The sequence below is a fragment of the Canis lupus genome, chromosome 3 (genome assembly GCF_003254725.2).
Source record: "Canis lupus dingo isolate Sandy chromosome 3, ASM325472v2, whole genome shotgun sequence".
NCBI classification, from domain to species: domain Eukaryota; kingdom Metazoa; phylum Chordata; class Mammalia; order Carnivora; family Canidae; genus Canis; species Canis lupus.
Window position 1 is genome coordinate 14308656 of NC_064245.1, and position 23334 is coordinate 14331989.

Genomic DNA, 23334 nt, shown 5'->3' on the forward strand with positions numbered 1-23334 from the left:
GTGGTCGGGAGGAAGCAGGAGGCACACAACAGTGGTCCACAGCAATCAAGGAATCCACCCAGGCTCATGCTGGCAGTTTCTTCATTAGGGTGTAGTCCTGCTCCTTGGAATTATCTTTTCTTGCTTGCTTTCACCCGATAGGCTCTTGGCTCTGCCTTTTGAGCCAGCCTTTATACTCCATTAAGGAAGATAAAGCTTTATTTGCAACTAAATAGCTTCCTCTCTCTGCCTGTTTATTGTCTATAGTACTAGGGTTCCAAAGTCTACTTTTCATTAATCCAAGTTGATGGTTACTATTCCAGAACAATTCTCAAAACTTTGTGGGTCTCCTATGAGTCCACAAACAGGAGTATACTTTTTCTCTACTTTTGGATCCCTTTTAGATACCTCAACATAACATCCTTATGATACATAGAAGCCCAGTTGTTTAATGGAGAGGATTTGTAAAGCATACTCTTAAGATTCTTAGATGGCCTTTATGCATCTAAAATGTTCCGAGAGACACTGCCTTAGATTCTTCTGAACTCTTAACAAAGAATTTTATAATTCAGCTCTGGATTGTTCTTTGCCTTAAAGCCATTTCTCAAGTTGAGAATTGTTTACTCTTTGGAGAGGCTGGGAATAAGAAACAAGTGTTTTTATTTTTGTTTTATTTTTAACCCAGTCTTCCAAGGACATAAGGAAGGAGGCACTAAAGAAAGTAGGTTTGTGGTGGGGAAGGAGCAAAGGAACAAGAGTATGGAGTTAGGGTGGCAATGATATTTTTATCATAAATATAATTTCAAACAAGCCCAGTTTGAGTATGGGCTATGTTGAGAATTTTGTAAGGTAGGAGGGAGTATTGGTAGGGGAGTAAACTATGTTGCTTACCAGATTATATAAATTGTGTTAAGCAAAGAAGGTTGGATTGTTTGGGAGAAGAGAGAGCTGAAAGAAATAAAAGATTGTAGGTATTTTTCTTTTTTGTTCAGTTCCAGTTTATGAGCTGGTTAAGTAGTATGCTCTATCCTCCAGGATGGTGGTCCCTGAAAGAGTTTATGAACTAAATCAAACCGAACAGACTCATAGGGGAGTAAAACAGATCCAGGACTTAAAGAGATCATTTAAATTCAGAATGGAGCTAACTTTTTAGACCCTGGCTTGGAAGGCCTAAATTGGATTGTTTAATTAGTATAGAACCAATGAAGGCCTTTTCTCATTTAAATAGAAAAGTTCTCCTTGCATTTACAATATGAGTCAGAAGGTGTTATTTTTACCAAATCAATTCCAAAGTATTACTCTTAATAAAAGTCTATAATTTATGGATCTGAAAGTTCCATTTTAAATTGAATGGAAAGCTTGGTTTAAAGTAGGAGGTATCTAGAAATAACAAGTGTTGGCAAGGATGTGGAGAAAAGGGAGCCCTCATCCATTGTTGGTGGGAATGTCAGTTGGTACAACTACTATAAAAAATAGTACGGAGGTTCCTCAAAAAATTAAAAATGAAAATACCCTATGATCTAGTAATTTGACTTTTGAGTATTTACCTGAAGAAAACAGAAACATCAATTCAAAAAGATTTATACATTCCTATGTTTACTGCAGCATTATTTGAACAGCCAAGATATGGAATCAACCTAAGTACCCATTGATGGATGAATGGATAAGGAGATATGGTGTGTGTGTGTGTGTGTGTGTGTGTGTGTGTATATATATATATATATATACACACACACATTTATATATATAAAATATATATTATATATAATGAAGTATTATATATAATATATATAATATATTATATATATATAATGTATATAATGAAGTATGAATATATAATGAAGTATTATTGAGCCATAAAAAAAGACTGAAATCTTGTTATTTGTGACAACATAGACAGACTTAGAGGATATTGTGCTAAGTGAAGTAAATCAGAGAAAGACAATACTATATAATTTCACTTACATGTGGAATCTAAAAAACAAATAATAGTAACAAAAAATGTGGAAACAGACTCACATATATAGAGAATAAACATGATTACCAGAGGGGAGGGGGTGGGGGGATGGACAAAATAGGTGAAGGGATTAAAGGGTACAGCTTTCTAGTTATAAAATAAATAAATCATGAGGATATGAAAAGTGCAGGGTGAGAAATATAGTCAATAGAAATATAGTCAATAGTGTTATAGTGACATTGTATGTCATTAGCCTATGGTGAGCACTGAGTGATATATAGAATTATCGAATCACTGTCTCTTACACACCTGAAACCAATATTGAAACCAATCTATTATATGTCAACTATGCCTTATATTAAAAATGGATCAATAAAATTGCTAAATTGGCAAAAATAGTAAATAGACAAACATGTATGTAAACGTGTGTATCTTGCCATGAAAGAGAAGTTATGGTCAGAGAGAAGAGTGTTGTAGAATAATATAGGATATATTCCTTTTTGTGGTGTAAAAAGCATGCACCTATATCATATATATGATCCTATATTCTTGGAAAATGAAGAAATCACAAAATTTAGAGTGGTCAGCTTTGGGTAACAGGGAAGCAAGGTTGGAGGCTTTTAAACTGTGCTTAATACTGTTCAATATTGTTTTGAGTTTTTGGTTTTACAGAGTATGTATTTTTTAACAAAAATAAACATTAGGGGACACCTGGGTGACTCAGTGGTTGAGCATCTGACGTTGGCTCAGGGCGTGATCCCAGGTCCAGGGATCAAGTCCCACATTGGGCTTCCTGAGAGGAGCCTGCTTCTCCCTTTGCCTATGTCTCTGCCTTTCTCTCTGTGTCTCTCATGAACAAATAAATTTAAAAAAAAATTTTTTTATTAGTTAAAAAAAAAAAGTAAAGTAGGGGTTCCCTGGGTGGCTCAGCAGTTTAGCGCCTGCCTTTGGCTCAGGGTGTGATCCTGGAATCCCAGGATGGAGTCCCACGTCGGGCTCTGGGCATGGAGCCTGCTTCTCCCTCTGCCTGTGTCTCTGCCTCTCTCTCTCTCTCTCTCTCTCTCTCTCTATCATGAATGAATGAATAAAATCTTAAAAAGAAAAAGTAAAGTAGGAGATGTCCACATCGATTTCTTTATGCTCAAAGAACTTTTATTCTGATATTAAACTTAGTCTGTTTCTAAGACAAAATGTCTTTTAAATTAAATTCTGGAATATTTGCTTCATCTTAGATTTCTCAACCTTTATCTCCCACAATTTATAAATTCATAAATAAGTATCCTTTTATTCCCTCTATAGTAGTGAGGGAAAAAAGATATAGAATTAAATTTGCTGCCCTTTTTGGCTGTATTTCCCAAGAATAATCAGACCTGGGCCTGTAAGTATGCTGTGCTGTTTACTTGGTCTGCAATTTTTAAATACAGAAGAATTGCAGTTTTTCTCTTCGGTATATAATAAAGAGAAATGATAAGACATAAGAGATGTCTTTCCCCTGTATTTCTGTCCATCCTCCCGGAAAACTGCACTTACAATAGCACTAAAATGAATATTTAAAATTGGAATCTTCTTCAGTTTTCTCTGGGACAATCTGGTGGGAGTAGCATAGAGACAGAGCAAGGACACCTGAGCCCGACCTGCCAGCTGGATAATCTTGAGCAAGTTACTTAACTTCTCTCTGTTTAAGTTTCCTTTACAGAATTTGGATGTTTTAGTGCCCAGTTCATAAGTTTGTTATGAGGAAGTAATTAGCCAAAATCGGTCAAATAGTTAGAACAGTGCCTGGTGTGTAATAAGTGCAAAATGCATATTTGGAATTTAAAAACAAGTATAATAAAGTGTATAAACAAGTGTTTGAGGCTACAGGTACTCACCTCCACTCCACTACTTGTCAGCTGTGTAGGTGTGCTCAAGTGACTTATCTCATTAAGCCTCAGTTTCCTTTTTGTGAAATAGAATGATTGACAAAAGTAGTGCTGTCTGCCTCACAGTTTCTTAGGATTTTATGGGATGGTGTATGGCAAGCTCAGAGCACAGTGTCTGCTTCCTAGCACCAGTGAATGCAAACACATCTTTAAATTTCCATAAACTTTCTATTTAAAATTTTTTCCCTCCCCCCATTCCTCCCCCCTTTTTCCCCTATGAACTTTCTGTTCCTTTGTGTACATTGGGTTTTATCTTTAATTCTTCACACTTCTAGGTCAGTTTTAGATCTTCTTTTTTTTTTTTTTTAGATTTTATTTATTTATTCATGAGAGACACAGAGGCAGAGACATAGGCAAGAGGGAAAAGCGGCTCCCTATGGGGATCCTGATGCAGTCTTGATCCCAGGACCCCGGGATCACGACCTGAGCCAAAGGAAGACACTCAACCACTGAGCCATTCAGGTGCCCCTACTTCTAGATCTTCTGAGAACCAGATAGGGATCCTTTAAAAGGCATGGCCACAAAAAAAAAAAAAAAAAAAAAAAAAAAAAAAAAAAAAAAAGGCATGGCCACAAGGACAGAATATAGGGGAAGGGAGGCTGAAAGATAAGTTATGTAATGTCCCCAGAGGCTCTGCAAGTGGACTTGTGCTAGGGATCTTGTGTTAGGGACTATCCGTGGTCGGGCTTGAAGTCTTGTGGGCCTAGAAACCACACTTGTCAGCAGTTCCAGAGCTCATCTGTCCCCCAGAGCTTTGCTCATATTAACGAAGCTCATACGACTAATGTACAGGATCAGAATGCCAGTGTTTCCATTTATAAGTGAAACTCCTCATCCTGACAGTTCATGCTCCCATCCAGCCTGTTTGTGCTTGTAGACAGGCCAGGCCACCTCTCTAACCAGGCTATCAGTTTATTAATTTGTAATGAGGACATAGCTACTGAGTTGCCCCTCAAGTCCCTCGGGTTTCCAGCAAGTTCTCCTGGAAGGCATGCCAACAGGATACCACATTCTATTCAGAAAGCAGCTTGAGGAGCATGGAATCATAAGGGCAGTTAATTCCTAGACTCAGATTTCATGGAATTAGAGGGGGAGATCCACAGGAGGAATGGATATGCCCCCCCATCCAGAGCACCCTTTCCCAGTGTTTGAACAGCCATTACCTTTGCTTGCTTCTGAGACTGCTTTGTGTGTGTGTGTGTGTGTGTGTATATATATATATATTTTTTTTTTTTTTTTGGTCTGAACTCTGTCAATAGGCTCTGTTAATAGAGCTAGTATGCTCAGATTATTGCCATGCCTGAGGGTCTGAGATTGACTGTCCATGAGGCACAGCTGGTCTTCCCAAGCTTTTGTTTTTCTCTTATATAGTATGGAGGGTAAGATTTAGAAATCAGGAGTATTCACATAACCATCCAGAGCTCTAGCCTCTCTGGAAGAAGGCCTGGCCCTCCTGGACATCACATCAGTCCTCTGAGACTGAGCGGAAACTGTCCCCTTCGGACGAGGCTTGAGGTCTGCCCTTTATTCAGTCACTGTGCTTCCCCCCACCCCCCCATCCCTGGCCTTGATCTGCGTTACCTGCTGGTTCCACGCATGCCTCTAGGCGTACATTTGCTTCATTTTGACTATTAACGTTGCCTTCATTTAGCTATGCTCTGAATTACTGTAGTTTTCCTTTTCTCATTTAATTCTCAGACAGCAGTCTTATTTTCTCATTTCGGGATTCATTTCACTGTCACTCCCAAGTACTGAAACCACATTTTAGTTTGTAAGCCCTGTTGGGTTACAGTGATGTAAAACTCATAGCTTCAAGGAAGTGGGATACCCTTAATCATTCCTTAGGAAATACGGGATGCTGCAGGCCACCCTTTTGTCTTTCTAGCTTAACGGTCTTTTCTTCCTCCTGGGTGAAGAATATTAAGTACTCTCATATTCTGTACTTTTTTGTAAAGGCCATAGATATTACCTCCAAGGAGAGAAACAGAATGTGAACATTCGTATTTGCAAACAAAGTACATTTGGATGCCTAAACAAAATTTGTTCACCAGTGGATTTCTTCAAGGAACAAGAGTTTATTTCTAACTTTAGTGTTATAAATTATTAATAATCTGATACAAATAGATGCGCTACTTCCTAGGATTCCTAAGAACTATTGGGCTTTGTTTTTTTTTTAACTTTGTCTCTAATGAATGGAGGCGGTATCATTATGTGATCAAATCACTAACTGTAAAAATGAAATTTTCCAAGGAAGCATCTTTTTCAAACAAATAGCCCAGCTTTTAATTGCTATTAGTCTTCTAACTGTATTAGAATTAATTTACATGTGATCCGATTGGGAAAATAGAAATATCAGGTCTAGTTCTTGCTATATCTCTCAGGTCCATACTACCTCAAATATGACCACTTTATGTATTGATTGATCTTTGGGGTACAATGTGATAGCATATTCTCTTCTCTCTGTTTTGGAAAGACCTTATATATATCTCTTACAGTAACATTTACTCCATGTTATTTAAACTACTATTAAATAATGAATTAGCACAGTTTCCAGAACACCGTTACTTCTTCATTTCATCATCATCATCATCATCATCATCATCATTTGCTTACAAGTTTTTTTCTCACTTAGACTGTATATCTCTTGGTTATGTGGGACTTCTTCTTGTGTATGCTTTCTAACACAACACAGGCACCCAGCAGATACTCCATAAATGCTGAACTGAAGTGCCCATTAGAATTAGGAGTTCTTCTAAGTTCCCCTTTAGATATGCAATCTGATACTATTGCTGGGAATGCTTCAGGAGTAATGACTGAGGAACACTTACTAGTCTCCATATTTCTGACCCAAGAAATAGAGATAAATAACTGAAAAAAGTAGACTTTTAAATTTAAAAAATCATATATTTAAAAGTAATAAATATCAAAAGATGGAAGGAGAGAAGAGCACTTTCCTATTTGCTACAGTGTTTTAAAAATAATAATAGGGTAGTCCACTTAGAGTGAGAATAATATAGTAAAATATAGGCTTATAAAATATCAAATTGTGATTCTGTTTTAAAAATAACATGTTCTTTTCAAATTTTCTACAGAATATGTGAATTTATTTTTGTAAGATTTATGAAATGGATAACACACTGAGCGAAAAGATTGGATCACTTCCTTATTTCAAACCTCCTTCCCAGATATAATGACTTGTCCAAAATTGGTGCATAATCCATCCAGATTCCTTTCTGTGAATTTGCATGTAAAAATCTATATTCCCATAACTGAGATAATGTACATCTCTGGAATGTGTCATTTCTATTTAATATTTTTTAGGGAGTCTTACAGGGTGGTGGATCTAGATAGCCTGGTTCTTTTTAATAACTTCATAATATTCCTTAGTATGGCGAACCCATTGTTTATTTAACCCTTCTGCTGTTCATGGCCCATTGCAAAGTTTCCATTTTTTCACTATGAAAAACAATTCTGCAGTGAATGTTCTAGTGCATTCATCACTATAACAGGAGCAAATGTGACTTAATGGAGTGGCCAGATCTAGGAACCACAATAGCATCAGGAATCTGCCCTTCACATCTTTGACTTTGTTTTTCTCTTGATTGGCTTCATTTTTAGACAACTCACCTCATGTAGTAGCACATATGTCAACCAGCAGTTCTAGGTTTATGATCTGTAAACTGAACAACCTCTTTCATATTATCTGCAAAAGTAGAGTGTTGACTGTCACTGTACCAGCTTGGGTTATGTGCCCATCCTTGACCCTATCACTGTAACTCTGTAGATAGTATACACTAGTTGGTCATGCCTGGGTCACATGCCCACTTCTGGGGCCTGGTCAGCATTACCCAAACAGTACCTATTGGGATGGAGGGATGGATGGGTGACTTGTCAAATGAAAATCAGAATGATGACATCAGAAGGAGGAGGCATATATGCCAGTCAGGCAAATATATCAATGTCTCCTACAAATGTCTTATAATGTTTTATGTTTTCATGAGTAGGAGATGAATAGGCATCCTAATGGTGTACAGGTTTATCTTATAAGGACCCAAAGTATTCATATAAGTATGTTTCCAAATATTTACTAGAATAATGAAACAAATACTATTGTATATGAAAATAAAGCATGTAATAGACTGAAGATCATTAACATTACGAGAAAGACGTAATTTTTCCAATTCAGGAAAAGTCTTAATATATTTGCTGTGAAAGTTCAGTGATATGATAGGTTATATCTTTTATATGATAAATACCTTGTCTTAGAACACCTTTTTAAATATTGTATTATTTGCCGAATATTAGCCTAAATTCTATATTTTGTTTATTTATTTACTAAATAGTGTTTATTAAATACCACTATATACTCAGCACCATGCCAGAGGCTGGGGATAAAATATTGACTACAAGATCTCTGCCCTCAGATTTCTTACATTATTGTTAGGGACCACAGACCATAAATAAGTAAATGAACAAATAAAGGAGAAAATTCCAGGTTGTGATGCACTATGAAGGAAATGAAAAGGATCATGAGATGGAAAATAATTGGGGAAAGTTAGCTAAGGTGTAAGGGCAGACCTTTCTAAAGAGAGAATGTTTGAACTGCAAATTGAGGATGAAAAGTGAATCCCAAACTCCAGACCTATACTGCAGATACAGTAGCCACTAGCCACATATGGCAATTGAGCACTCGATGATAGCTACTTTGAATTAAAATGTGCTATAAATGTAAAACATACATCGGATCCCTAAGAGTAGCGTACATCAGATCCCTAAGAGTAGTACAAAAATTATAAGATAATTAATAATTTTTATGTCAGTTATGCAATGAAATTGTAATATTTTAGATACATTGGGGTAAGCATTATTAAAACTAATTTTGCGTATTTCTCTTTTTTAATGTGACTACATTAAAGAGTTTAAAATTACCCATGTGGCTTACCTTATATGTCTATTGAACAGTCCTAGTCTATGTGGTTTCAATTTGCTATAAATGACACGCTTTCTCATCTTATTGTCCTTGATCATGCCGATGGCAATTGAATTTATGTAGTAGATTTTCTCCAAGGATCAAGTCTGTAATATTCATTGACTGAGGTGTATAAATATAATAATTCAATGTGTGATCAAGCTTAACACAGCTCAGAGTTAAGAGGCAGTGGGTGGCGGAGAAAGCAAAGAAAATTGCCACATTTACTAAAGGAGTTGTGTCATTAGTCATGTTCCTTTAGAAATGTTCACGAAACAGATAAAGGAGGGCTCTGAATTGGACAGGTAGGCAGAGCAAGCATCGCCAGGTAATGACAGCGTGGGACAGGATTTCTGTGGGAATCAGCAACAGCAAACCACAAAGATCTATTTCCATTCCCTACTTCGTGAAGGAGATTCTGTTGTGTTGTGTAGAACTGCCATTTCTTGCACATTGAGATAAGAGTTTGGGTCTACACAGTGTTGATGAACCACAGGGAATGCTAGTGACTTTAGCGTGCCTCTTTCAGGGCGATGCCAGCAAGTCGACACACATTTAATAACTTGATGTTGATTCACTGCAGAGAGAAAGCAGAAGAGTTTTCTCTGTGCCACCTTGTTCTCCTTTCCATCTGTGGCTTGTGCCACAGGGAAGAGGTGATTATTTTAAAAACACACGTTTGATTTTAATGGGTGCAGTGTTTACATTTGAGTTTACAAACTGGTTCGAACCCCAAATGTGATGTTTGTTATGTAATCTAACAGTTTTGGGAGGGGGAACACCCCGACTGGTGTGAGAGAGAGTTGAGTCATATCCTGTGAATGTGAAGCTACCGTATTTAAGCATCACGGGTTCCTCTTACTTTCATTCTAAGTGGCTGCAGTTCAGAGCAGCAAGTGCTCTGTGAAGAGGCTGTTACTAGCCCTTGGAGGTGAACAGCCTCTCTTGAAAGGATTCAGGGAAGAAAGCCAAGTCTGAATATGCAGTTTGCTCACTGGGATGAAAGATGTTTTGTTTATTTCTAATCAACGATGCTAGACACCTGCAAGCTCAAAAGTGCCTGCAATTTGCCATTTGTTTATAATAAGGTAAGTTCCATATTTTGGTTTGCTCATTGCATTGGCACAGCCTAGAATGAACGTGGCAGTTTTCATATGATTATGCTTCAGAAAATGCCTCCTCACAGGTATTTGAAGGTGGCATTTGAGATTCTAACGCAAGTCATTTTAAACTTACAGTACAATCCATTTGTGAGATACTTAATTGAATAGATTGATAGTTCCTTTATAATAGTTTTTTTTTTAATAAAAAAAATGCAATACCTGAGAAGCGGAAACGTTCTAGTAATTTTATAACATTTTAGTTTTTCTTTTCTTTTTAAGAATTAAATAGTACCAGCTTCTTTTTTTCCCCCCTTTCTGCTGCTCTTTGATCTTGATTAAAGGTGAAACATCCATAAAATTCATATGATTATGCTTGGATCTTACTCTAAATAACCATAGCTTGACAACTGTATTTCTCCACTGAAATAGAAAGTGGTATTAATAATTATTAGGAAGTTGCAAGTTGAAACGTAATGAAAGTCTCTTTCATATTTGGCTTTCTATATAAGTGAAAGGCTACCATATTCATAAACTTCTAATTGCTGTAAGCTTTAAAATGCGCATGAGTTTATCACAAACCCACTTCCTCAGTTGTTCTTAGAGACACTCATAAACTGTATGGATAGGAAAATCTGTGGATAGAAAAGTGAATGAGGGATCTGTTTTTCCATGCTTTAAGCTTGCTGCTGACAGGTTGGGGTGAATAACAGGAATGCTGTCTTGGTGTTTTTTTTTGATTAGAGAAATGACATCAAATCAGATCTAATGTTGGTGTCTGGTGTCACATAATTTTGGACACTCATATTTAAGGACTATGAATTCTTTTGAGGTAGAAAAGGTTAATTTGATTTTGAGAGCTGTAGCTGTGAATTGGTAAAATTAATGAATCGAGGGCTTTTTGTATGCTTTGTGACACTTGGCATTAGAATACTTTCTTCTTGATTGACCCACTGTCATGCTTATAGATTGTTTCATTTCTATTCAAAATTATATTCATTACAAAATCACTTGATTCTAACTACAACGTGGAAATTACTTTTCATTAGGTATATATTGAATAATTCATGTTTTCACAAAGGTCAGGGGGTCAGTCAACTGTTGGAAGGCATGTAGTTTTCCACTTGTTTGAAGGGGAAATGAAAATTAGTTCAACTTCCAGGGGCGCCTGGGTGGCTCAGTTGGTTAAGTGTCTGCCTTCTGCTCAGGTCATGATCCTGGGGTCCTGGGGCAGAGCCCTGTGTCCTGGGGCTCACTGCTTGCAGGGAGCCTGCTTCTCCCTCTCCCTCTGTCAATCTCCCCACCCTCACTCATGCTCTCTCTCTTTCAAATAAATAAATACAATCTTAAATAAATAAATAAAATTAGCCCAACTTCCAAACATATATGAAGGCAGTATTCCAAATTGAGAAAATAAAGAACTTTCGGGAAAATGACTTAACAGTGTGAGAGCCTTTGGGAACTTGCATAGTGAAAAGGCACATATCCCAAAAGATTAAAATCCAAGATATTATAAATAGAATATTCTGATGCCAAATGTGTATCAGACTCTGCTTTTTTGCCTGGGCAGAAAGGGAGCTCTATTCTGGTTCGTTAAGGGTTCGGCTTGAGAATTTTTCCTTATATCATATGTGAATTACTAAATGTCAATAGAAAGGATAGAACACATCTACATCAAGACAAAAACATATGTTCTTATACTTTGTTTCAGATTCTTAAATATGGATTACAATAGCCATATGAGCTGTTGTTATGAATTAAAACTCAAACTGACAAAATTTTGTGAAATTAAGTCTTTACATTCTGCTCTGTTTCAAATATGGACTTTTTATTTATGACATTGGATAGCTAGCTGGTAATTATGTGGTGAGATAATTGAGGCACCTTGTTTCCCCTCCTTCCTTGCTGCGGTCCCCATTCTTTGGCTATATTCCGTACACTTCCAGAAAGGGTATAGGAAAGCATGGGGAGAGGGAAGGAAAAAGAGCAGAAACACGTAGTATACTATTTCTATCTCTCACCTCTCAATCAAAATGGTTTTGACAAGGAAAGAGGTCAAATAGAATAGCTAAAATGAGTCTATCAATAACCTGTGGATCTTAGTTATTCAGGAAATCCCTTGACCTCTGAGATGAAGAATAATTGGGAGCTTGGTTGAGAAAACCCTTTTGGCCTTACAGGATTGCTTGCAAGGATCAAATTTTATCTGTATTTTATTAACTGTAAAGTGTGACACATATTTTTGAGAACTTCTTTCTTTGTCTTCCTATATAGTAAAGGAGCTGACAAGGCATCAGAGCTACTCAGGATTCCACTCTGGATTCAGAATATTTCTTTTCAGTAATAAAAGGCTCCCTTTTCTGCTCTTTGTAAACTATTTTACTAGTTAATTTCCAGCTTATATAAAAATGTTTTACAGGAATGAGCTCCAAAAATAAAACCCCCAAACCCAATTTTACCTAAGTCCTGGTACTCCTTTAAAATTTCCTCAAGGAAACCCATCCTCACTCAAAAGATATTTATCAAGTGGCAACTAAATTTAATTTTCAATCTAAAAGGGATCCCTGGGTGGCGCAGCGGTTTGGCGCCTGCCTTTGGCCCAGGGCGCGATCCTGGAGACCCGGGATCGAATCCCACATCGGGCTCCCGGTGCATGGAGCCTGCTTCTCCCTCTGCCTCTCTCTCTCTCTCTCTCTCTCTCTCTCTCTCTCTCTCTGTGACTATCATAAATAAATAAAAATTAAAAAAAAAATTTTCAACCTAAAAGCAGCGTGACGTCCTCAGCTGGGGACTGCAGCAGCAGAAGCACATAGTATGACATTTTTTCTTTGTTTTTAAAGATTTTTTGTTTAGGTAAGGCTTTGACAGGTTTGAAAAAAAAATTTATGGAGTATTCATTCTGACTCCTGAAAATGAAATCTTTCTGGAAGATGCTTTAGGTTCTACTATCTCTAATAAATCCTATTGGATATCAAAAGTAGCCCACTTGCTGGTAAAAAGAAGAGCAATGCTAACTCCTCCACCTACTTCTGAAAATCAGTTTTGAGGATCAAATGAGACTGTGCGCATGCGATTCCTTGTAAACTCCATAGAGCTTAAAAGTAACACTATCACAACATAAGATATACAAAATTGTGTATTTGGAAGAGAACTTAATGTCATCTCACAAATTCTCAATTCACCAAGAAGGGAATTAAGATCCACAAGAGTTAAAAAGGTGCCTTGCTTCACTCAAGCTAGTATCTGAGCCAAGACCAAAACCTGGGTCTTTCTATCTGCTTAGTTACCTAGAGATTGATCAGAAGACTAGCCGTTTCTTGACTTGCACTAATAGGGTTTTTAAAAAATATGTATTTTTTAATATTGATAAACATCTTTATTGAAAACTATATCCTTGGAGAATATCTTGCAGAAGACATATGACCTTGGGTATAGGTTTTGTGGGCTGAGGATTCTCTGTTGGATCTAGTTTAATGGAGCATGAATTTTTGGAATGATTATCAGACCATAACATCTGACTCTTGCAATCTCTTAGCTTTTGCCACAGAGTGTCCAAATCTTGTACTCGTAAAGGTACATATGCATAATGGATATGGGTAGATTTTGCAGCTTTTAAAATTGTAGGTAGTATGGGAGATTATTTTGACATGTTTGTTGAGAGTAGTGAGCAAAAAGATATTCTCCAGATGCTTATCCTTAAAAAGAGATTAGGGAAATTTAAATAGCCAATAAACTTGCAACCATTTTTGTTAGAATTGATCTATTTTATATTTATGAAACTCTTGTCTTTATCAGAGACATGACATGAGAGAAAGATGACTTTTCAAGTTACTAATGTTAATGACCTATATCTTACTATACCCATGAAGACAATGAGCTTATAAAGAAAATTTTTCTTTAACCTCTTAATATTAAGATTAAAAGACAGGTTAATTAAAAAATGCATTGGTAGTATTAATAAAAGTAATTTTTTACTCCAGAGAATCAAAAGATGATCATCATTTCTTTTTAAAAAATGTAACGCTTATGAAAGTTATATGCTACCTGTATATCCTATACTCCAATTTCTAGCTTCAGTAATAAGTGGTATTTTTTATCATGCTATCTTACTAACAGATCCTAGCCCTGCTTGGAATAAAGTTCACTGCTTACTTTGATTCCTAGAACTGTATGAATATGCTATATAACCACCGGGAGGTAAAGAAAAACAGATGAGATAATGAAGTAAGGGTCTTTAAAAACTAAAAATGCAAAGTGATAATGTGCTGTTTAAGGGACAGAGCCTCAGCACTAGGCTTGTAGTAGCAGGAATCAATACTTCTTTGTTAATATTGACCCTTCCTGTGGTTTTGGAGGTAACAGTCTTGTTTTGATTTTGTTTCTCTGTCTACAAAGTTCAGGAAATTTCACATTAGAGCCAGACAATCATCCCACATATCCTATAGGTGCTTGGTAAATATTGATTAATGGTCCTGTGAACATCAAGGTGGGTGAAGCACTTTGAACTCATTTGAAAAGCTTATCAGTGTGCCATTTAGTATAACTATCAAGATTTGTAAAAACATTCCCTTGAGAGAAGCCCAAGAAAGCTTTGGAGATTCTTTGTTGAGTTTTAATTCCATATTAATTTTGTAAAGATACTCAAATTAGTCACTTGATCTTCCTTTACTTGAGTCATTTCAGTAGTAGAATGGGATTAGTGATATTTATTCATGACAATTTATAGCATCCCCAAAAGTAACAAATCAAGTTCCAAATCCCTCACTGTACAAATGTTTTTGTCCAAGATGAAAATAACAGTAATGTCTAACATTTAACTCTAATAAACTAACATTTAACATTTAACATCTAACATTTAACATTTAACTATATAATAGCTTTTTATGAACTAATTTAATTTCTTAAAACTGTCTTATGAAATTTGGGCACTATTATTATTCTCATTTGAAAGATGGAGAAACTGAAGTATTTAGAAATTAAGTGACTCATCCCTGACATGATACAAATGGTTATAGAATGACTAGCATTGAACCAAGGCAGTCAGATTTCAGAGCTGCGTTACGTGACTACATTTTATGCTACCTCCAGTTAGAATCCCTTAATCCCAGTGATAGGAAGTTTTAAAGTGCGACAGAGAGGCAAAGAAATCTTTTTAATGTTAATGCATTTAATCATTTCAAGGACTCCAACATTCTCATTCTTAATGAAATCCAGGCCTTTATGAGCTAGAAATATATTAAATTAACTCAGGAATTCATATAAGATGAGACTAATAACAATGCAAAATGTGTCTGGAATGAGCAAACATAATGAATGGTGAGTTCTCCTACATGATCCTAGTCTTTGGCAATATGAAAAGATTTCCTTCTTTTGAGACAGTTTTCAATGTACACTTAATCAACTTATACAGTCCCAGAAAAGCTTGTGGAAATTTTTGTGTTTTGAGGGAAGATTAATGTTCTATCTCCTTTTCTCTGTACACTCCCTAAGCATTTCCTTATGAAAGGTATTATTTGGGGAAAGAACACATTAAATGAATAGTAGAAGTTTAGGTCTATTGTACAACTGGGTGCATTTTGATCTGCTTTCTCCAGAGACTCCACAAGTTATGCTTGGAATTCTTGGGTAATTTTCAAACCTTCATGTGTCTTCAGGTTTTGTATACAAGGACTTTCTTCACAAATTGTGTACCCTTAGTGTTAGCATGATGACTAATACATGGTAGACTCTCAGTAAGGCTTTCTGGCAAGTTGAATGGATGGATGGATGGATGGATGGATGGATGGTAGGGATGTACTGGGACTTCTCCAGATCTGCTCTGAGTCATGACTCATGTAGCTGAGACTGGATTGGGACCAGACTCTCCCTGAGCATGTGGGTACAAAGGAATGAAGTATAAGGTGTGAAAGAGTTTAGCTCAATTAATCTCATATTTCATCATCTGATAATTTTCAGTGTGAAACTAATAGAGCCGGAAGTCATTTCTTGCCACAAGTTTTCCCACTGTTTTGTATTGGAGTTTCTTTAATAACACATAGGAAGCATCATTGCTTTACTCTCTTGATTCAAAACCTAAATGTATGCAGATATACATTATAATTTATATGCATTATACATATGCAGAGAGAGATTAGGTAAAATCAAAAGATCAAAATAATTTGAATACCTAAATGAATGGGAATTATCAAAGTGTGACTTTTAGGATTTATTATGAAAAATAAAATGCAAAACAAACAATTGAGACAGAATTAAAGAGAAAGGGATTTTTAAAAATCATTTTAAATGCTTTTTTTATAAAAATATCTATTTCTTTCAATCTTAGAAGAGAAGCCTTGTTTTTTTCCACAAAATTTCATTGGAGAGCTCAAACTAAAAAGTCTGGGAACCAAAATTTATTTGGTATCAACCAGTCATTGTGAGGGATGGTTTCCAAAATGAGGATAGTGACTAAAGAGTTAGGTTAGAGAATGCTGCAGATTTCGAAAGAGGGTATTAAGGTGGTTATTGTTTCAAATTTTCCAAGGGGGAAAAACACAGAGAAAACTATCCTGTAAAAACATTTGATCAAACACAAAATATAAAGTTTTAGACAATAGGAGCAACTCTATTGGGAAAATTGCACATTTGGCCTTGGCCCAAAGGAATGATTAAAAATGAAACATGCACACACACACAAAGAAAAAATCCCAATTAGTACACACACACACACACACACACACACACACACACACAAATAATTGGCTGGCCTTTTCTTTTTCCTGGTCCTAAACACAATAGCATATGTTCACTATTTGAGGAAACTCTATTCCTTGGTGAACAGGTGCCTTGTGTTATTTGAAGTGCAATTGTTTCCTATGGGTCGCTGTTTCTCGTGGTGATTTTCCTACCTTGGAAATAGCATGCTTCAAGTAAAAAATCAGTGGAAAGCATTACCCTGGCCACAGGAGACCTGAATTCTATACTGTACAGTCTGGGCTTTAGTTTTAACATCCCTCAAATAAAGGATTCATCCTCTATGCCTCATTTGTTTCCCAAAGAGTGGGAATTATTTTTGGGTAGGATTCTTTTCTTTCTTTTTCATTTTCAAATCAGTGGTTGCTTTTTATTTTCAACTCAGTTCTGAAACAATTACTTCCACGTTTATCTAGCCAAAGTGGCTGAAAAATTTCTGCTAAATTCAAGCCTAGAGTTTGAGAAATGTTCATGCTATAAATAGATATGTGGGGGGGACAGATGAATGAATTAATGCCTCATGGCAAATGTATACTCCAAGTGTGTAAATTGCTACAAAAATCATGAATACAGCAGACATAAGAAGACTGTAGCTTTATTACCTCTTTTAAATATTTGATAAACTACACGAAATATTAATGTTCAGAAGTTTTTGAAAAGTACACTGCAACCCAGAAGTATGCAGATTTTTACCGGGAAGCCACTGATGTCGACAGGAATATGACTTATAGTTATTTTTAGGAGAAGGTATTAAAGTGATCATTGTTTCAAACTTTCCAAGGAGAAAAGAACAGAAAATTTTCCTGTACAAACACTTGATCATACACAACCTTTAGGGTCAAAATATGTAAGTTTTAGACAATGGAAACAAATTTATTGGAAAAGCAGTCCTGTTCTTTGGCTCTTATGTGACAGGTGCTTTACAACAAAGGGCAGAGTCCCCATTTGGATGTTTTTTTTTTTTTTAACATATCAGACACTAAGTTTTTTTTTTTTTTTCAGGAATCAACTAAGGTCTGCTGCATAACAATACTTTCCTCATCATATCTTGAATTCTTTCTCACTGTGTCTATTATTTTTGTATGTTTTCATAAAAGATTACTATTATATTTTACTATTCTAATTATATTTTTTTAAACAGCACATAAGGAGAAAATTAAAACTAAGCATCAGTTTTATTCAAAAAGTATAGGTCAGTGAGCCAAAATGTACCACCTATAAAATTCCCACGATTTCTCTATCTGAGCAAAAACGTCATTTATGTTCATAAAATTTTGTAATTGAAAGTGCCTTAGAGATCATCTAGCTCAACTGTCTCTTTTTGCAAATGAAAAATATTATGGCACAGGCAAAGTAAATGACTTTTCCAAGGTTATATCTACATCCAGCTCCCGACAGAGCCCAGCTGGGCATGGGGTTCCTAACATGCAACTCTGCGATCTTTTTACTGCATGAGTCAATGAGAGCATCACGACCCGAATTTAGTCTTCAAATAGTACATTGGGTTTGCACTTCAAATTAAAATGCTAGTTGTGCACAGCATAAATCAATTTAAATTTGGCCTAATTTCTTTTTGACTATTAAGCAATTTTTTTTGCCATATTTTTTGGAAGGGTATATTTTAACCACAGAGTCTATAACAGAAGCTTTTCCTGACACCTGAAAGTTTATCTTGACTCTCTTGGCACTGCAGATGCACTTGTAATGACGGGGATAGGTTCACATGAAACCACTTTTGCACATCTAAGTTGTACTTTTACACACCTCCAGTGTTCCAGATCTTCAAAATGAATGCCTACATCAAACTGACAACTTCATAAATGCAAATTGTTTTCATATACAACATATTTATTTTAATCATTTTACCAAATAAGTGGCCACAATTACTAAGAACTGTTCTTTTTTTTTTTTTTTTTTTTTTTTTTTACTAAGAACTGTTCTAATAACTACACTTTTGTCCTTTAAGTGAATAATGCACTGGAAGTGCCAGCCTCACTGCCTCTCCCTTGGTGGCGGCTGGGGAGCCAAGCGCCACACCCAGGCATCAGCACTCAGGTGGTAAGCACATCTCCAGGTGGGAGGCCCCTTTAGGAAATGGCTCAGATGCAGGCCATGCCAGGTAATGTGCTCTGCCCTCTTCTTTTTGGATAAGAACCAGAACAATCATGTCTCATTTGGCTTCTCATTTGCAACTGCAGTGAGGAATGAGGAAGGCAGATTTTTTTCCAGAGTATTCTTTGGAATGCTAGTTCTATGAAAATGACAGTCTGTAATCAAATAATTTTGGGAAATGTGAAATATTGTGTTCTCCTTTTGCATATTCACACTGGAGGCAAAAGACAGGCACTTTAAAAGCTTTAAAAGGGGGATTTGTTCAATATGCTCTCACCTGATATTTCTCAAATAAGCCTATTCTCAAAAATATTACCTACTCCTATCGTGGAACACTCTTGAGAAACACAGATGAAATATTCCCCTTGGTGACTGAAAGTCCTAAAGGGAAGGTAGATTGGGACAATGAATTTACTGTTCCCTTGGGGTCTCTGTCCCTACAAATCCATGTGAGCTCCCTATTGAGTATAACTAGTGTTTAAACAGCAATACTGCATAATAGTCTCTGCATGTGTGTATACATATGTACACATATTACTGTTTTTTAAAGCAAAGTGTTTACTTTATGAGTGATTTAAGGAATTTTTAAGAGTAATTTGACTTTTACCTCATTGAATAATGTCAGAACCATCTAAAATACTGTATTTCTGAACTGGTTTTTTCAAGAAACAATGGAAGCTCAAGGTGGGAGTGATGAAACTCTGAAGCAGGAGGTGGGTTAGATTTCACAGAACAATTCCTTAAGCTGGATCTAGAAGGATGTGTTGTCATTTTCCAGGTGGTAAGAGCACAGGCACAGAGGCATGGCTCAACATACCAATTTAGGAAGCTGGTTTAAAAAGACAAAAAACAGTATTTTTGGAGTCTAAGGTTGATAGAGGGGAATGGCTGATGAGGCATGTCAAAGCAAGTCAGCTCATAAAGGTCTTTCAATGCCACACTGCAGAGCTTGGCCTTCAGCTTATAGGGCAGTTCTTTTTCAACTGGATGGTGCACCAGATTCGCCAGGAATCTGAAAAAAAAAAAAAAAAAAAAACTGTATGTACCCAGGTCCTATGCCCAAATGATTCTTATTGATGAAATTATGGGTAGAGTTTAAGAATGTAAATCTGGAAAAAACACTCAAGTGATTGCAGTGTTCACCCCAAGGTAAGAAAACTCGAGGCACCAAAAAAGTATCTTGAGGGAATTGGAATTGGAATTATGAAGCTTTGAGAGGGATGATTTAAAAGTCAGGAAAACCCATTTGGAGGCTTTTACATCAGTCTAGGCAAAATACAACTAGGGAAACAAAGGCAGTAATATGGGAGTGGAATAGAGAGTATGGGTGTCCCAGATTGGGTGTAGATTTGCTCTGTCTGGTGTTTGGTGGCTGGCCATAAGGGTGAGTGAGAAGAAGTGTCCAGGTTTCTGACTTGATGAGACCAACAGTCATGGCAGGAAACACTGAGCCCTGGTTCATTCATTACTCCTCCTCTTCAGCCTCTCACTTTGCTACCTTGTATCATGTCTAGAGTGCTCCCAATTCACTGCCCTGGCTGCTTCTTCCATAACTTTGCAATCTGATGTTCTGTGCCACTTAGCACCTCCCTGTTGAGAAAACACCAGAGAGAGACCCTGATCTACTGGCAGAGCTGTCCTAGGACCAAGAGGCCACTTGGAGAAACCTTCTGAGTAGAATAATCATTTGGGGAGACAGAGGTGAATGAAGGATATTTGTTGGAGAACTCACGGAATATGTGCACTGTGAATGTAGCCAGGGCTGCCTTCAGCCACTTCCCCCCTTTCTACTTGGTGAGGTTGAGGAGGTGGGGCAGTTGGGAGGCATTAGAGCATAATAATGACAAAGTACACCCATGAATGGCCCTCAGTTCTGAGTCAAAGGCTCTCAACCACACCTGAGCAGCAGAGGAAAGTCAAGCCATGAGTCTGGATAAAGAGAAAACGGATGAGGTGAGGAAGCTGAGATTCTGCTGAACAACCAAAACTCCTAAAAATAACTTTGGCAAGCTCTACGGTGCCGGTTGGTCCTTCTCTGCCAAGGCTAGGAGAGAATTAAGAGGCCCCCTGGTGTGGGGTCCGGGGAACTCCTTGAAGAGGATGTTGGCCCAGCTGTACAGCAGGATTGGATGTGATCAGAGAAGGCCTTTGTGAGCTGTGGTGTGACCCGGTTGGCGGGGAGTAGTGTGACAAGCTATTCCGAGGAGGCAGAAAGGGCACAGGGAACAAGCCTTGAGAAAGAGTCTCTCAGTACAACCCATGAAAACAGGTGGAGCTAGAAGACCTGGGTTCAAATCCAGACCCCACCACATATGATGTGACCTTGAGAACATTATTTGGCATCTCTGGGCTTCAGTCTCCTGCTCCTAAAAAGACAAATAACTAGCTCCTTCCCTGGAGCTAGTTAACATAGGTCGGGTGTGGAGTCAAATGTGTACCCCCTGGTGCTGCCAGTATTTCCACCTCATCAGTGCCCAGGCCCTTTCAAATTCTCATACTGCAAGCATATTCTCATTTAGTGGTCTGTGGAGCAATCAGCTCATATGAGACAGTCTTGGGCAAAAATTGAAAAAACCTATACCCTGAAGGGTAAATTCGACAGTAGAGTGATTGATGGGACTCTTGTTCACAAGCTCTTGTTTATATATTCTCAGCCTTTGGATAATTTGTTTTGTTCAGGATTTATCCAACTAGGGTTAGGAAGGTAGGATTTAATGTATTGCAGAACTGACCAAATGCTTCTTGATACTGATTTTACCCGAACATAAGAGCAACTTGACAAACTCTGTTCTATGTGTGGAGAGGGGAATGGAGTCCTTTGGTGCCTCCAGAACCATATGCTGTATCAATATGCCAGCCCTCCCCGAGGGTCCCCCGTACCTGCACACACAGAAGAGAACTGTGATGAATAGTCTCACATTAGTGTCTCTGAGAAAATCCAATAATAAAGAAGCCTGTATGTCAGTTAAACACATTTACTCTAAAGGAAGGCTTATTTTTCTCACAGACCTATCGAAATCTCTCTTAACAGTTTTCCTAACAGAAATGGGGTAAACAAGTACAAGTAGACGGACTTTCACACGTGCATATTTCTATTCTTTTTTCTTGGAAATCCAGTGGAGAACTAAAATACTAAAATTCATCTCTCATATCATTGCCAGATTTTTAGTAAAAACCTAGTCATTGCTTAAATTTTAAATTTTATTTAGGACAATCTGATTTACATGATGATGAATTTTAGATTTTTCAACCTGATTATTCTTTTAGATACATCAGTCTGTGCAGTGGCCACAAATCCATAGAGTGAGACTTGGGACCCACAAGGGCCTCTAGAGCACACACGCAATTCGTGAACGCTTCAGTGCATTCCTTTCCATGTGTTCAGAGGTGCAAAAATATTTTCTGAGAGCCCGTATGCCAGAAACTGTGGGGACACAGTTAGCAGATAAAATGAAACAATGTATGCTAACAAGGAGCTTTAATCACTCTCATGAATATCAAATTATAAGCTGTACTGAGTGACATTAGATGAAGGAGAAGATAATAGAGAGTATAATAGGGAAAGTTAATTTAGATAATGGGCTCAGGGAAGTCTACTCTGAGAAAGTGACTTTTAAGCTGAGACTAGTGATATGTAGAATTAATTTTGGTTTCCCCATCATGTGAAAGTTTGTGAGGATTAGGGAAAACCTCTGTAAAGCACCCAGCATGGTATTTGGCGCCAACGTGATTCAGAAGATTCAGGATTCTGTTTCCTGACCTATGAATGCAGAGCAGACAGTGCCGTGGAGCCCTGGGCTGGGCTGCCTCTGCTGCCTCAGCTTTGGCTTTGGTGAATGGTTGGTAAACCTTAGGTTTTCTGTGGAGCCATATGACCCCACAGCCTTTCTGGCCCGTACTTTCACTGGCATGCTCTGTGTGTGTGAAGTTCCTCACAAACCTGCTTTGTTCAACATTTCTATGCAGAGTCGAGCACCCTTCCCTCCCTTACTCTGTGTTCCAGTCCATTCGACTTGTTTCTGATTCCTTGCCTCCTGTCCTTGGAAGTGGGCCTATCTCCTGCAACCCCAACCCTATGGAACTTCCCTGAACCAAGACAGTACCGTCTTCCCAGTGAGAGATGTATGTTCCCCTCCATCCCCTCAAAGCACCTGAACCAGGCCGCACCCCTCCAATGCAGTCCATTGTTCAGATCAGAATGAGCTTTATTTGCCCCTTAGACTTTGTGGTACCTACTTGTGCATCACTCCTGCGTGGGGGTGGGGGACCTAATGCTACATGAATCCACATGCTGCGTGAAGCCACATGCTCTTGATGGCCCTGCCTTAAACATAGCCGGAATCTTGTGCAATTGGTAAGGACCCAGAGTGTTGCTTCCAGGCCATGACAATCCAGGGCAACTCCCACCGCAGAGGAACCAGTAGCAGGAATGGGTTGGATCACCACACTGGGCTTCCCTGGGGAGAATGAACCCATCACCTACAGTGGGCTGGAAATGGGTTCGGTTCTGGATTAGTGGTCAGAGTATCCCAGGGAAATTACGAAGCAGCCAGAGTCACTGTG

At 37.6% G+C, this 23334-nt stretch overlaps 1 protein-coding gene and 1 pseudogene across 17 annotated transcripts in view; both read left to right on the top strand.

Annotated features, from left to right (window-relative positions):
* MCTP1 (multiple C2 and transmembrane domain containing 1) overlaps positions 1-23334 on the top strand; it is a 528482-nt gene that overhangs the window by 169580 nt on the left and 335568 nt on the right. The window contains exon 1 of one of the 17 annotated variants that reach the window (XM_049108227.1): positions 9777-9915. The exons of the other annotated variants lie outside the window; for them this stretch is intronic. Within the exon in view, the coding sequence (XP_048964184.1) occupies positions 9859-9915 (57 nt within the window). The 5' untranslated portion in view covers positions 9777-9858. Of the gene's footprint in view, positions 1-9776; positions 9916-23334 lie in introns of those variants that run through there. 17 annotated transcript variants of the gene reach the window in all.
* Positions 9784-23334, top strand: part of LOC112653305 (developmental pluripotency-associated protein 4-like) — a 33585-nt pseudogene continuing 20034 nt past the window's right edge.